Source organism: Chinchilla lanigera, unplaced genomic scaffold (genome assembly GCF_000276665.1).
Source record: "Chinchilla lanigera isolate Chin_1 unplaced genomic scaffold, ChiLan1.0 scaffold00084, whole genome shotgun sequence".
Taxonomy (NCBI): Eukaryota; Metazoa; Chordata; class Mammalia; order Rodentia; family Chinchillidae; genus Chinchilla; species Chinchilla lanigera.
In genome coordinates, this window is record NW_004955485.1 from 7,101,952 (window position 1) to 7,114,090 (window position 12,139).

The 12,139-nt window shown below is 61.6% G+C and overlaps 3 protein-coding genes across 4 annotated transcripts in view; 2 read left to right on the top strand and 1 right to left on the bottom strand.

The window, feature by feature from the left end:
• The first annotated feature begins 107 nt into the window (after nt 1-107).
• Nucleotides 108-3,445, top strand: Calhm1 (calcium homeostasis modulator 1). Its single transcript, XM_005403805.2, has 2 exons — nt 108-963; nt 2,610-3,445. The coding sequence occupies exons 1-2, from the start codon at nt 412-414 to the stop codon at nt 3,090-3,092; spliced, it is 1,035 nt and encodes a 344-aa protein (XP_005403862.1). The 5' UTR covers nt 108-411; the 3' UTR covers nt 3,093-3,445.
• Nucleotides 3,446-4,974: 1,529 nt separating this feature from the next.
• Calhm2 (calcium homeostasis modulator 2) lies at nt 4,975-9,794 on the top strand. The gene is made up of 3 exons (XM_005403804.2): nt 4,975-5,264; nt 6,898-7,598; nt 8,880-9,794. Exons 2-3 carry the CDS (start codon nt 7,044-7,046, stop codon nt 9,294-9,296), a joined length of 972 nt encoding a protein of 323 aa, XP_005403861.1. The 5' UTR covers nt 4,975-5,264; nt 6,898-7,043; the 3' UTR covers nt 9,297-9,794.
• Nucleotides 8,753-12,139, bottom strand: part of Pdcd11 (programmed cell death 11) — a 41,598-nt gene continuing 38,211 nt past the window's right edge. For both annotated transcript variants that reach the window (XM_005403811.2, XM_005403810.2), the window contains exons 35-36: nt 11,572-11,737; nt 8,753-10,677 (exon numbers count right to left, since the gene is read on the bottom strand). In XM_005403811.2, coding sequence (XP_005403868.1) covers nt 10,506-10,677; nt 11,572-11,737 — 338 coding nt within the window. In that variant the 3' untranslated portion in view covers nt 8,753-10,505. The remainder of the gene's footprint in view (nt 10,678-11,571; nt 11,738-12,139) is intronic.

The window sequence follows — 12,139 nt, forward strand, 5'->3', positions numbered from 1 at the left end:
GGCCAGCTGCCTCCCAGCAGCCGTGGACTCCAACTTCAGCCCTGCAGAGCCGCCAGCTTCCCTGCCTGTGCCCGGCCTGCCCTCACCCCCACCCCCAGGGAGCTGGCCCCCACCAGGTGTGGCCTCCTGCATTCCCAGGACCAGAGGCAGCTGTGGAGGGAGAAGGGGGGGTGGACAAAGGAGGGACGCAAAGGGACGCGATCCTGCTGCACCCGAGGATTGGCCAGGCTGCGCCCTCTCATTCGGCACCTGACTGGGAGGTGCTCACAGCGACAGTGACCTCGGCCACCGCCCTGAGCTCTGCCAGTCCCAACCAGGAGGTCCAAGTCATGAGGGGGCCGCCCCGTGGGCCACCAGAGCCCCCTCAGAGGCAGAGGTGAGGTGGGGAGGGCCGCTGGCTGCACAGGCGCTATGGACAAGTTCCGGATGATCTTCCAGTTCCTGCAGTCCAACCAGGAGTCCTTCATGAACGGCATCTGCGGCATCATGGCGCTGGCCAGCGCCCAAATGTACTCAGCCTTCGACTTCAACTGCCCCTGCTTGCCGGGCTACAACGCAGCCTACAGCGTGGGCATCCTGCTGGCGCCGCCGCTGGTGCTCTTCCTGCTCGGCCTGGTCCTGAACAACAACGTGTCCATGCTGGCCGAGGAATGGAAGCGGCCCCTGGGCCGCCGGGCCAAGGACCCCGCCGTCCTGCGCTACATGTTCTGCTCCATGGCGCAGCGGGCCCTCATCGCCCCCGTGGTCTGGGTGGCCGTCACCCTGCTGGATGGCAAGTGCTTCCTCTGCGCCTTCTGCACCGCTGTACCTGTGGCTGCCCTGGGCAACGGCAGCCTGGCGCCCGCTCTGCCTGCTCCTGAGCTCGCCCGCCTGCTGGCCCGGGTTCCCTGCCCCGAGATCTATGATGGTGACTGGCTGCTGGCCCGAGAGGTGGCTGTGCGCTACCTACGCTGCATCTCCCAGGTGAGGGGCCCAGTCTCCTTGCAAAACGGGGAGCCGCTGGGAAGGCCCTAACCCACCCCGTGTGACCGCCCCTCCAGTGGAGTGGGGATAGGGCACGTGAGGGCAGAGCCTGCTCAGGGCCACGTCTGCCCTGAGGTCCCTAGACAGACCCCCAGCTTGGCCGTCCCCACCTCCTCCTGCCTCCACTCCCGGCCCAGGAGCAGGCAATTTGCATCCTTTTCATCCTCCAGGCTTAGGTGCGGGTGAGGCTGGTGGGTGGCTAGGCCATTTGGGTACATTTCCCTGGCAAATACCCCCAGCCGGCGCCTCCCTGTTTGGGGGCGGGCTGAGGGTCTGGGTGCTCTGGGAAGGCGCACATGGGTGAGGGACACACCATCGGGATGACCTCAAGGACCACCTGGCAGCGTGCTCTCCACCGCTGGGCAGAGAGCGGGCGTCTGGGCCGCCCGCGTGGGCAGGAAGAGCGTTGGGACTCGCCCTGGTGAGCGCACAGCCCTCCCCTCACTGGGCCTGTCTGGTCAGGCCCCTGTCACCACCCAGAGGCCCCTCCGGAGTGTCTCACGTGAGTGTCCAGGCCTTCTGGGCCCACCGCTGCCCTGGGGGCTCTGGTGAGGTCAGGCCAGGCCCCAGGCAAGGGCGGCGTCCTCCACGTCATGCAGAAAGGTTCCAGAGCCCGGCTGCCGGACCTGCGGCTGAGTTTCAGCTGGCCTCTGGAGACTCGGCTCTGAAGTCAACTTTAGAACTCACTGGTTTCACCTCCAGACTAGGAATTTCCACGGAAATCAGGTTTCTGGCATCAGCCGAACCATGAGAGGACGCAGCCGCTCTTGGTGCCCATGAGCTCGCTGAGTAGCTTGCCGACCCCCAGACCAGCCGTGCTCCGCAGCTCCCCGCTGGGCCCTGCTGTAGGCCTTCGCCTGTCCCCGCATCTCCATTCCAACCTGCCAAGCAACTCCGTGCACCTGGGGGGCCCTCCCCTTGCCCCTCCCCTTGCCCCACGGTAGGTTTATGACAGAGCTGAGTTCTCACCAAGTGTCCTGTGCTTCTTGGCAGAGTCTGAGTGCTCGTCTGGTTGGTCGGGGTCCCCTGAAGACCCAGCTCAGGGTCCCAACAGAGAAGGTGCCCACTTGGTGCTGTGGGTCCCGAGAACCAAAAGAGCGGTGCTGGCCGCGGGAGAGGATCAGGGAAGGCAGGTCAGGGAAGGCGTCCTGAAGGAAAGCCCGGCCCCTAGTTCTCGTGGCAGGATAACAGCTCACAGCTAGTGAGCAGGCTGCCAAGTCTGTCATCCCGAAGAGCCCTGGGAGGTACCCCAAGGCCCGTTCTCCGGGTGAGGAAACAGACACAAAGAAGCCGGAGGCTCTGGCTCTGGTCAAGTAGCAAGCAGTGGAGACAGGACCCTGACCCAGGCAGTCTCCATCCATGCTCTGGAGTTGCTGCCCAGACCCTGAGTCCCTTGCCACGGAACGCTGTCCTTCCCGCTAGGAGGGTCCTTACGTGCCCATTTCACAGGCGTGGAAATGGAGGCAAGAGGTGAGGTCACTTGTCCAGGTCTCACACTTGTCCCGTGTGATGGCCCAAGAGTGCCAGGGGTGTCTGGGAGGCTGGCAGGGGGCGGCCAGGGCCCGCTGACACTGCCATCCCCGCAGGCGCTGGGCTGGTCCTTCGTGCTGCTGACCACGCTGCTGGCCTTCGTGGTACGCTCGGTGCGGCCCTGCTTCACGCAGGCCGCTTTCCTCAAAAGCAAGTACTGGTCCCACTACATTGATATCGAGCGCAAGCTCTTCGATGAGACCTGCACGGAGCACGCCAAGGCCTTCGCCAAGGTCTGCATCCAGCAGTTCTTCGAGGCTGTGAGCCATGACCTGGAGCTGGGCCACGCCCACGGGGCGCTGGCCACTGCCACCGCGGCCTCCGCTGCCCACAGCCCCACCGATGGCGCCGCAGAGGAGAGGGACAAGCTTCGCGGTATCACGGACCAAGGCACCATGAACAGGCTGCTCATGAGCTGGCACAAGTGCAGACCTCCTCTGCACCTGGGCCAGGAGCAGCCGCTGCTGAGCAATGGCTGGGCAGGGGCCGGGCCCCGGGCCCCACGCAGGGAGGTGGCCACCTACCTCAGCAGAGTGTAGATCCTCAAGCCACACAGGAGAACGAAGGCACTGGTGCTGGCAGGGGCCAGGGTGGCTCCCCGTACCCAAGCTCCCAGCTGCCCCTGTGAGAAGGGAGCCTTGGAGATGGCGGGCACCTCATCCTCACTGTGACACCGCCCTGCAGGCCCTGGGCAGCTGGCCCCTGAGCAGTATTAGAAGGGTGGGAAGCTTGGAGGGACAGGACAGAGGGCCAGCACCTGGCCTCCCCTCCCAGAGGGCTGGTTTAATCCCTGGCTCTCTCTCCTCTCAGGCCTCCCAGGCTTGGTGCCCCAGACTTGCTCCTGCCTGGCACTGTTTTTCTTAATTTGTTCTTGTTACTGGCGATTGAACCCAGGGCCTTTGCTACAATCCCAGCACTTTTTCATTTTGAGTCAGGGTTTTCCTGAATCACTAAATTGCCCAGGCTGGGTCTGAATTTATGATCCTCCTGCCTCACCCTCCCAAGTGCTGGGATTATAGGCATGGGCTACCATGCCTGCCTCTCTGTGGCTTTTGAAGCTTTCTCTTCCCCTAGGTTCAGGGACTGGGAAGCCATCAGCCCTTTCATGGTCTTGGTCAGAGTCCCCTGGGTGAGGCCGAGTGGGCCCAGGTGGGCCATGAGGTGACACAGGCCCTCAGCTGCAGCGAGGCCTGAGGGACAGGGGATAAAATAACAGGCCAAGGGCCAGGGCCAGTGGGGAGGCCGGGCTAGGTGGTCCCGTGGTCACAGTGGACTCTGTGTTCACATAACACCAAGTACAGGAGGCCTCGCGTGCGGGTCCCTGGAGACCACACCAGTGCCCCCCACCCCGATCTCATGGGAAACCAGGCCATGAGGTCTCCTCGTTCCCTCACAGACCCACCCGGGACTGAGGGGCCTCTCCCGTGCCCTGCAGCCTCCCGGAGGTGAGGACACGCTGCCTGCAGTGGAAGCGCTTAGCCGTCGGGGGTGGAGCGGGGGGCAGCACCGGCTCCACCAGTTCCAGACCACGTTGCTGGCCAGGTGTTTCATTTTCTGTGCCTCAGTTTCTCATCTGGGTGTAAGGGCACCTACCTCGTGGGCATGTACAGAAACGCACAGGGCACGTGGTGCCTACTGTTTGCTCATCTTCCAGCCCATTTGGGTCTGGGAGGGTTCCGGCTGCCCTCACTTGCCAGGCGCCCTGAACCAAGATCTCCATATGTGCGGGGAGGGCGGGTCCCTGAGTGCGGTGGGCTTGGAGGGCTGCAGGGGAACCAAACCCCAGGGCAACAGCAGGGCCAGACGGGAAGGAAAGGGTTAAGCTCCGTCAGGGCCGGGAGCCCCAGCTCTGGAGCCCTGGGTCTGAGGTGGTGGTCAGAATTCTGCTTCTCAGGGTGGCGGTGAGGGTGGAGGGAGGGCGCTCTCAGAGGAGGACTAGGCCCGTGTTTGGCACTGAGGCAGGATCTGAAGCAAACAGAAGCAAAGCAGCACTGGTCCCTCTCCCACCGACCTTCTGCGCGGGCCTCAGGGAACCCCGGCTCCCTTAGCAGCCCCTGGGAGTGAGCTGCGTCTGGGGCAGGATGCTCAGAGGGGCAGGGTCTGAGCAGGCGGGGCCTGGCCTCCTGTTCGGCTCCTTCCAGCAGCCTCTGCCCGGTGGGCCCCACCAGGGGAGCTTGTGAAAGGGGCACAGGGGCAGCCCAGCCCGACCCCCTGAGAGGCCCTGCCTGGGTGCCGCTGAGGTCCTCCGTGGGCCCCACCGCCGCGGTGGGGAGAGTGCGGTGAAGTAGGACAGGCTCGAGGAGCAGGCCAGGGGCCAGGGCCAGCAGCTGAAAACCCAAACCCGCTTCCCCACTTCCTCCCCTGGCGCCGCCCCTGCCTCCTCCCCTCCCCTCCCCACCCTCCTCCCCCAGGCTGTTTTTCCACTCGCTGGCGAACATGCTCGTCCCACTCCTTCCTTCTCTTTTATGGAGTTAAATGTGTCTGTAGACGCCTAGACGTAAAACTGTGGAGACGACAGTCCCACAAGCCTCAAACATCCAGCCCCTGCCGAAGCCAGCAGGAGAGAGCAGGGTGGGCAGTGGGACGCTGGGGTGCAGCCAGCCCTCAGGCCGGCGCCTGCCTGGAGATTCCCGTGTCTGTGCCTCCTACGGCCCGCTCGCCCGCCTGCCCGAGAGCCCCGCAGAAGCCACGCACAGATGCTCTGCACCCAGGTAAGGAGGGCCCCTCCCCGGGGTGTGCCGGTGCGGCCGGTCACCAGAGCGCAGGGCAGGGCCACACAGGCGGCCCAGAGGGCCCGAGAGGCTGGGGAGGCCCTCAGCAGAGTCCCTGGCTCAGGGCCCGTCCCAAGTGGCCCACAGGGCTTGTCCTCGGGAGAGGCCCCCTGCTTGGAGTCCTGCACCCCTAGAGGGGGGCCTTTCTTGGGCCTCGGTGCCCAAAGAGCTCCACTCCTACCAATAGTAACCAGTGTCTGGCAGAAGTCTTGGAAGATGGCCTGATCTGTCCTCCGCTATCACTGCCCCGTCCCGCCATCTCATACCCCACGCTGGGTGGGGAGAGGGGCCCTGTGGGGACCCAGTTAGGTACCCAGAAACCAAGAAAGAAGGGAAGAGGGCAGAAAATACATTTATCTTAAGAAATATAGCCAGGTCCCTTTCCCAGGGCATTGGACAGGAGCCTCCGGGCAGTCAGATTTCCCCGGTGACCACGTGGCCCTGGCCGGGCGGCCTGGAGGCCGTGACAGCAGGAAGAGGTGCGGGTGCAGGCAGGAGACAGCTGCACCACCTCTCTCCACCTCCCCAGCTCCTCCCTCAGCTCCCCGGCTCCCCGGCTCCATGGCTCCATTTGCCCGGGGGAGTCCTGTTTTCCAGCCCCGATGGGAAGGAACTGGGGACCACACCCTGGCCTGATCTCTGGCACCGTGGGTGGAGCCTGGGAAAGGAGTGGGGCCCAGCCTTTTGGTAGCCTGAGGCGTCCGCCACTTCCTGACTGCTGTAGGCCGACCACCACCCGCCAAAGGGTTGGCTCCGGAAGGGCTGGCAGACAGACGGGGCCCAGCCTCACAGGGGCTTCTCCTCGCTGGCAAGTGAGTGGGCCGGCTCCAGGCCTGGAGCTGAGAAGGGTGGAACTGGATGGGACAGGGACCCACGAGCAGGAGCTGGAGAAGGTGGAGCTCTAACCCAGCTCAGATTCACCTTGGTCCCTTCCCCAGGCTCCTTAGGTCTTTGTCGTAAGTTCCGCCCAGGGACCTCTGTCTGCCTGGCCTCGAGCAAAGCACTTGACCCTCTTCAGGCCTTCATCTCCTGCCTGGTCCCTGAATCCCCCACCCCGTGAAGACCAGACAGGGTGAGCAAATGCAGGGCCACACGCGTTGGACGATTACTAGGTATCATTTATTTTCCAGCATTCCTAGGAAGACAGCTAGCACCAGAAGTGTTTACCTGCTTTCCACAGATGAGCACACTGGGGTCCTGAGTAGCCGTGAAGTGTGTGGAGAGCCCGAGGTCTCCAAAACGAGGTCTCGGGGCTTCCGAGCGTTAGTACCACCCTCACCCCCGCCCCAAGGGAAGGAAGCTAGTGGTAGGAAGACCTGAAGTATCTGAGGCAGAGAAGCCAGTCAGTCCCAGCTCTTTCTTACTTGCGACCTTGGCTAGTGGCTCCCCTCGGGAAGCGCCCCCTCCCCGGTTGAACTGGCGGAGCCGCTTAGGGAGGGATCGTGGGGAGGGCACGGAGGAGCACACGTGACAGCTGCTCCCACCCCTTCCCCAGGGCCTGGGCTCCTTCCTCCTCCCCAGCCTTCCCACACAGGCATCCTCCTGAGCCTCTGTGCTGTCTGCTATTCCGTAGGAAACACCAGGCCAGCCGCCATAGGTGACGAAATGGCACAACTTCGCCCAGCCTGCGGGTGACCTCTGCCCGCACTCCTTGTCTGGGACCGCGGACCCACCCACTTCGGCCTCCGGTCCTGCCTCTGCCCCAGCCCACCTGTCACCATGGCCGCCCTGATCGCAGAGAACTTCCGCTTCCTGTCACTCTTCTTCAAGAGCAAGGATGTGATGATTTTCAATGGGTTGGTGGCCCTCGGCACAGTGGGCAGCCAGGAGCTGTTCTCCGTGGTGGCCTTCCACTGCCCCTGCTCGCCGGCTCGGAACTACCTGTACGGGCTGACAGCCATCGGCGTGCCCGCCCTGGCACTCTTTCTCATTGGCATCATCCTCAATAACCAGACCTGGAACCTGGTCACCGAGTGCCAGTACCGGAGGACCAAGAACTGCTCAGCTGCCCCCAACTTCCTGCTTCTAAGCTCCATCCTGGGCCGCGCAGCCGTGGCCCCCATCACCTGGTCTGTCATCTCTCTGCTGCGTGGGGAGGCCTATGTCTGTGCCCTCAGCGAGTTTGTGGACCCCTCCTCCCTCACAGCTGGGCAACAGGGCTTCCCTCGAGCTCACGCCTCGGAGATCCTGGCCAGGTTCCCTTGTGGCGAGGGCCCAGCCAACCTGTCAGACTTCCGGGAGGAGGTCAGCCGAAGGCTCAAGTACGAGTCCCAGGTAAGCACCCGACAAAGGGAACTCCTTCCTCCCTGGGCAGTAGCTGGCGCAGAGGCTCTGGGTCGGCCCTCAGGGACTCCGGTTTCTGGGAACGCATTAGCGACTAGATCTTCACGGGAGCTGGCTGGCCTGGGACTGGGAGCTTGGTAGGCAAGGGTCAAGGTTAGTGAGAATTTTGGTGCTGAGAATTCAGGGCTGGGCCTTGGTTTTGCAAAACACACACTGCCACTGAGCTCCAACCTTGGCCCTAAGAGCTTTAAACGGAAAGGTGCATGCCTCTGACCCTGCTGGTCTGCACATGCTACCTTGCAATCCACCGCAGAAACAACCACTGTGGGCTGAGACCAACACATACCTGCCCCAGCCGACTCGGCCTCTAGCACTTGCCGGCTGACAGGAGTCCCCTGGGGAAGGACACGGTGGGCTGAATTAGGAGACAGCTGCTGCCTGACCCCCACAGCAGCCTCCGCTGTGCTCCAGGGGGTCGGGCATAAGAGACAGGAGAAAGCCGCAAGCCGAAGGGGGAGGAGACAGGAAGAGGCGGGGGATTCTCTCAATCCTTTCTTGTCCTGAGAACGTAAGAAACCTAAGCGGCCAGAGACAGGCTGCTGACAGCCCAGATGGAAGGTGGTAGACACAAAAGGTTACCAGGTGCACAAATGCCCACCAATCTCTGCAAAGCAGCAAACGTGTCTTTGCGTCCTGCCCTCAGCACACTCACGCCCGGGCGTTAGAGGCAAGTGCACGGGTGACCTCAACACAAGGCACAGCAGTGGTGTGACTGGAACCAAGTCGTGAAGGATTCAGGGGGAGGACGGCTCCCAGAGGGCCTCTGAAATCCTGGAGGTGGCCTGATCCCAGCCTGGCAGTGGGGGCTTGTTTTGTGTGGTGCTAGCGAGCAGACACAACCCCTGGAGCTATGCCCCCGGCGTTGAGCTAGGTTTCGACAGGGTGAGATGAGGGGAGTCAGCCTTGGCGTTGACGTTGATGCAGAAAATGCAGTCTAAAAACAGGGCAAGAAGCTGGGCGTGGTGCTGCACACCTGTCATCCCAGCACTCAGAAGGCTGAGGCAGGAGGATCACTGCTAGTTCCAGGCCAACTTGGACTACGTATGCGTTTAAGACCAGCCTGAACTATGTAGTGAGACACTATCTCAAAACAAAGTAATTTAATAAAAAAGCCAAGACAAGTGCAAGTAACAGGGAGGAACAAGAGGTCGGGGCCTGCCCCCTCCTGTGTGGGTGGGGAGCCCCTCCTGACCCTGCCTGTCCTCCGGCCAGCTCTTTGGGTGGCTGCTCATCGGTGTGGTGGCCATCCTGGTGTTCCTGACCAAGTGCCTCAAGCACTACTGCTCGCCACTCAGCTACCGCCAGGAGGCCTACTGGGCACAGTACCGGGCGAACGAGGACCAGCTCTTCCAGCGCACAGCAGAGGTACACTCCAGGGTGCTGGCTGCCAACAACGTGCGCCGCTTCTTCGGCTTCGTGGCTCTCAACAAGGACGATGAGGAGCTGGCTGCCAAGTTCCCGGTTGAGGGCACACAGCCGCGGCCACAATGGAACGCCATCACTGGGGTCTACTTGTACCGGGAGAACCAGGGCCTCCCGCTCTACAGCCGCCTGCACAAGTGGGCTCAGGGCCTCGTGGGCAACGGCAGGGCCCCCGACGGTGTGGAGATGACCCTGCTTAGCTCCTGAGGGCCCTTACACCTCGCTCTGCAAGTGGAGCTCCCTGGCCCTGAGCTGAAGCCCACTCACGTCGGAACCAGATAGGATTTTTCTTCAACCTGCTTCTGGGACAGAAGTCGAGGGGAAGGGGTATAGCTGCAGTGGGCCGCAGAGCTCTAGCGGGGAGGAGGGCGGCTCTGCGGAGGGCTGTTGGATCTGCAGACCCTTCCCAAACCGTTTCCACCAGCCTCCTTGGCTCACTGCTTTGGAAAAACCCTTTCCCAGACCCGGTCCTTACTCGACAGTGCACAGATGAATTCTGCTTGTGGGATTCCACGCTGAGGCCCCAAGCCTGCAAAGCCGAGTGACAGTGGCCTCACCGGCAGGCTCGGACCCTGCAGTTAACTTGTGTCTAACTGCCCAGGTCAGGGGCCTGGCGGCGTGCTGCTGGGAAGCTGCCTTCATTGTACGTCTCTGGCCTTGTTTTATATATTTAAATTTTCATAAAGCTTTTCTTACTGTAACAGACTAGCCTGGTGTCCGGTGTCTGAGTGGGTGTGGTCCTGCCCTGTGGGAGGGGACAGGGCTAATGGACCACGGGGCGGTGGCGGTGCAGGGAACGCCTGGGGTGAGATCTCTAGGCAACGGGATTTGGCGATCTGATCTGGTCAGGGTCAGAGGCAGCCTGGCCTCCCTCCGAGGGGAGCTTACCGGGCTGTGTCACGAGGCAGCAGATGCCGCCTTCAGCAGGACAGAATTAGCCCTGCGGTCCAGTACCCAGCCCCGCCTTTGGCTCCCCGCAACATCTACCACCCCTGCTGTCCTCTCTCCCTTGCTCTCACTCTGCTCCCGGGCACAGAACTCAGTCCCTTCTCATGGAAGAGCTCCCGGATAGCTCAGACTCGGTCAGGGAAAGCTCAGAGGAAAAAGATGACATAAAACAGTCCATAAAACAACCACACAGAAGAACTCAACCTCGAAGGGCAGACGTGGAGCTCAGAGGCAGAGCACTTGCCTGGAGTGTGCAAGGCCCTGGGGTCCATCCACAGCACCACCCACTCTCAATAAACAAACCGAACAGGGGGGATGTACAAACACACAACCGCAGGTTCTCTTTCATCCTGACCGAACTCGCTAAGGGTGCTGCAGAAAAAGCAGCGCTGTAAGCAAGTCCCCGCGTGCCCAGGGGCCCGCACAGAGCTGGGCTGGCCCGCACTGGGCCCCGCGCGGCCCCAGACACTAGTCCCCCAGCGCGGCGCTCTTGGCCTCCACGTACTCCAGGGCCTTGGCCTTCACCGCCAGCACATCCTTCTCAGTGCCATGCTGCTTCTCATAGTCCAGGTAGCGCTTGAAGAAGAACTTCATTTTCTTGGGGGCCAGACTCAGGTGAATAACCCTCTCGAAGATGTCGCTGTGAGGAAGAGGACAGCAGCCCCATGAGTCCCGGCCAGCTCAGCCACCTGCTCTTGGCTTTGGGTCCCTGTACTGCCACTAACCCCATGTCCCCCTTTTTGTTTTTTGAAACAGGGTCTCACTGTATAGTTCAAGCTGGCCTTGCACTCATGGCCGTCCTGCCTCAGCCTCCTGAGTGCTGCGATAACACCCTTGCACTACCATGCCCAGCCCCTCACCCACCTTTATCATCATGAACTCTTGGATGGCCCAGTGTGTGTGTGCAACACCACCACCTTTGTTTTCCAAATGCGTGCCATACACTCATAGAAGCCACAGGATGTACTTTCCTAAAGTTACCAGTGTATGAGGACAAAGGTATGGGATGGGGGGACACAAACAGGTATGGATCTGAGAGAAGCAATGTTTAAAACAGACAAAAGGGCCTGGCGTGGTGGTGCAAGCCAGCGCTCTGGGAAGCGGAGGCAGGAGGATCACAGATTTCAACCACTCCTGGGGAACCTAGTAACTGAGATCCTGGTGCAAAAAAAAATTTTTTAAAGGGCTAAAAATGTAGGTCAGTGCAAAGGCCCTACATTCGATCTCCTAGCCCCCCAAAAACCCTCACAGAAAGACCTAGGCCAGGTGCTTGCTCTTTCCCAGCCTCAGTCTATCCACTTGCAGCCCTCACTGCCTTGCAGTAATGCTGGGGGACACACGCGAGACTTCGTGCAGGCGCTGCACAACCAGAGCGAGGCACAGTGCGGAGTGTGACCCCAGCTCCAGCCCCAGGCTTCTCCCACTGGGGCTCCCGAGTCCCGTGAGAGCTCTTCTCCCGGATCAAATCAAAGAACCAGGAGCCTGCCCGCCCCGCCTCACCCCAGGAAGCAGCCCAGCAGTCTTCCCCTCTCACCGGACTTCCTTCTGGCTGCCATGCTTGATGGTCAGGTCGATGTAGACCGACCAGACATCCGTGCGCTTTGGGTAGGTGCTCAGCATGTTTTCAAAAATGGCTTTGGCCCGCTCTGCATCTCCCAGCTGGAACTCCAGCTGGGCAAACTTGGCGATGACATCCATGTCTGCGGGGACAGGGCCACTCAGAGAACAGCAGGCTAACAGAGCCCCGGCCCAACACCACCTGATGTGGGGGCAGTGAGGCTAACTTCCTGCTCTTTCTTGGGTCAGAACACGCAAGAGAGGCAAAACCCAATGGGGGTAGTCAGGTGGGCTTAGAGCTAAACACGCCACCGGGCACCACAGACCCCTGCTCTCTGCACAAGAAGAGGCAGGGGCCCAGGGCAGCAGAGTACATGCTGACTGCTGTCTGCCCCTCCACCTTTTGCAGCTGTTGAGCATTTGAGGATGACCCACATCACTGTACCACGAGCTTCCCAGTCTGCCCCACTCACAAGCAACAGCACCTGACAAGACACCAGCCCCACTGCCAGGTGGAGGTCGGAGCCTGCGCACTCAGACCCGGC

Excerpts from the sequence above, each read along its gene's own strand:
- Calhm1 (XM_005403805.2), top strand. The coding sequence starts at position 412 with ATGGACAAGTTCCGGATGATCTTCCAGTTCCTGCAGTCCAACCAGGAG. Across the intron at positions 964-2,609 it reads ACCTACGCTGCATCTCCCAG|GCGCTGGGCTGGTCCTTCGT; the intron begins GTGAGGGGCCCA and ends CCATCCCCGCAG.
- Calhm2 (XM_005403804.2), top strand. The coding sequence starts at position 7,044 with ATGGCCGCCCTGATCGCAGAGAACTTCCGCTTCCTGTCACTCTTCTTC. Across the intron at positions 7,599-8,879 it reads GGCTCAAGTACGAGTCCCAG|CTCTTTGGGTGGCTGCTCAT; the intron begins GTAAGCACCCGA and ends TCCTCCGGCCAG.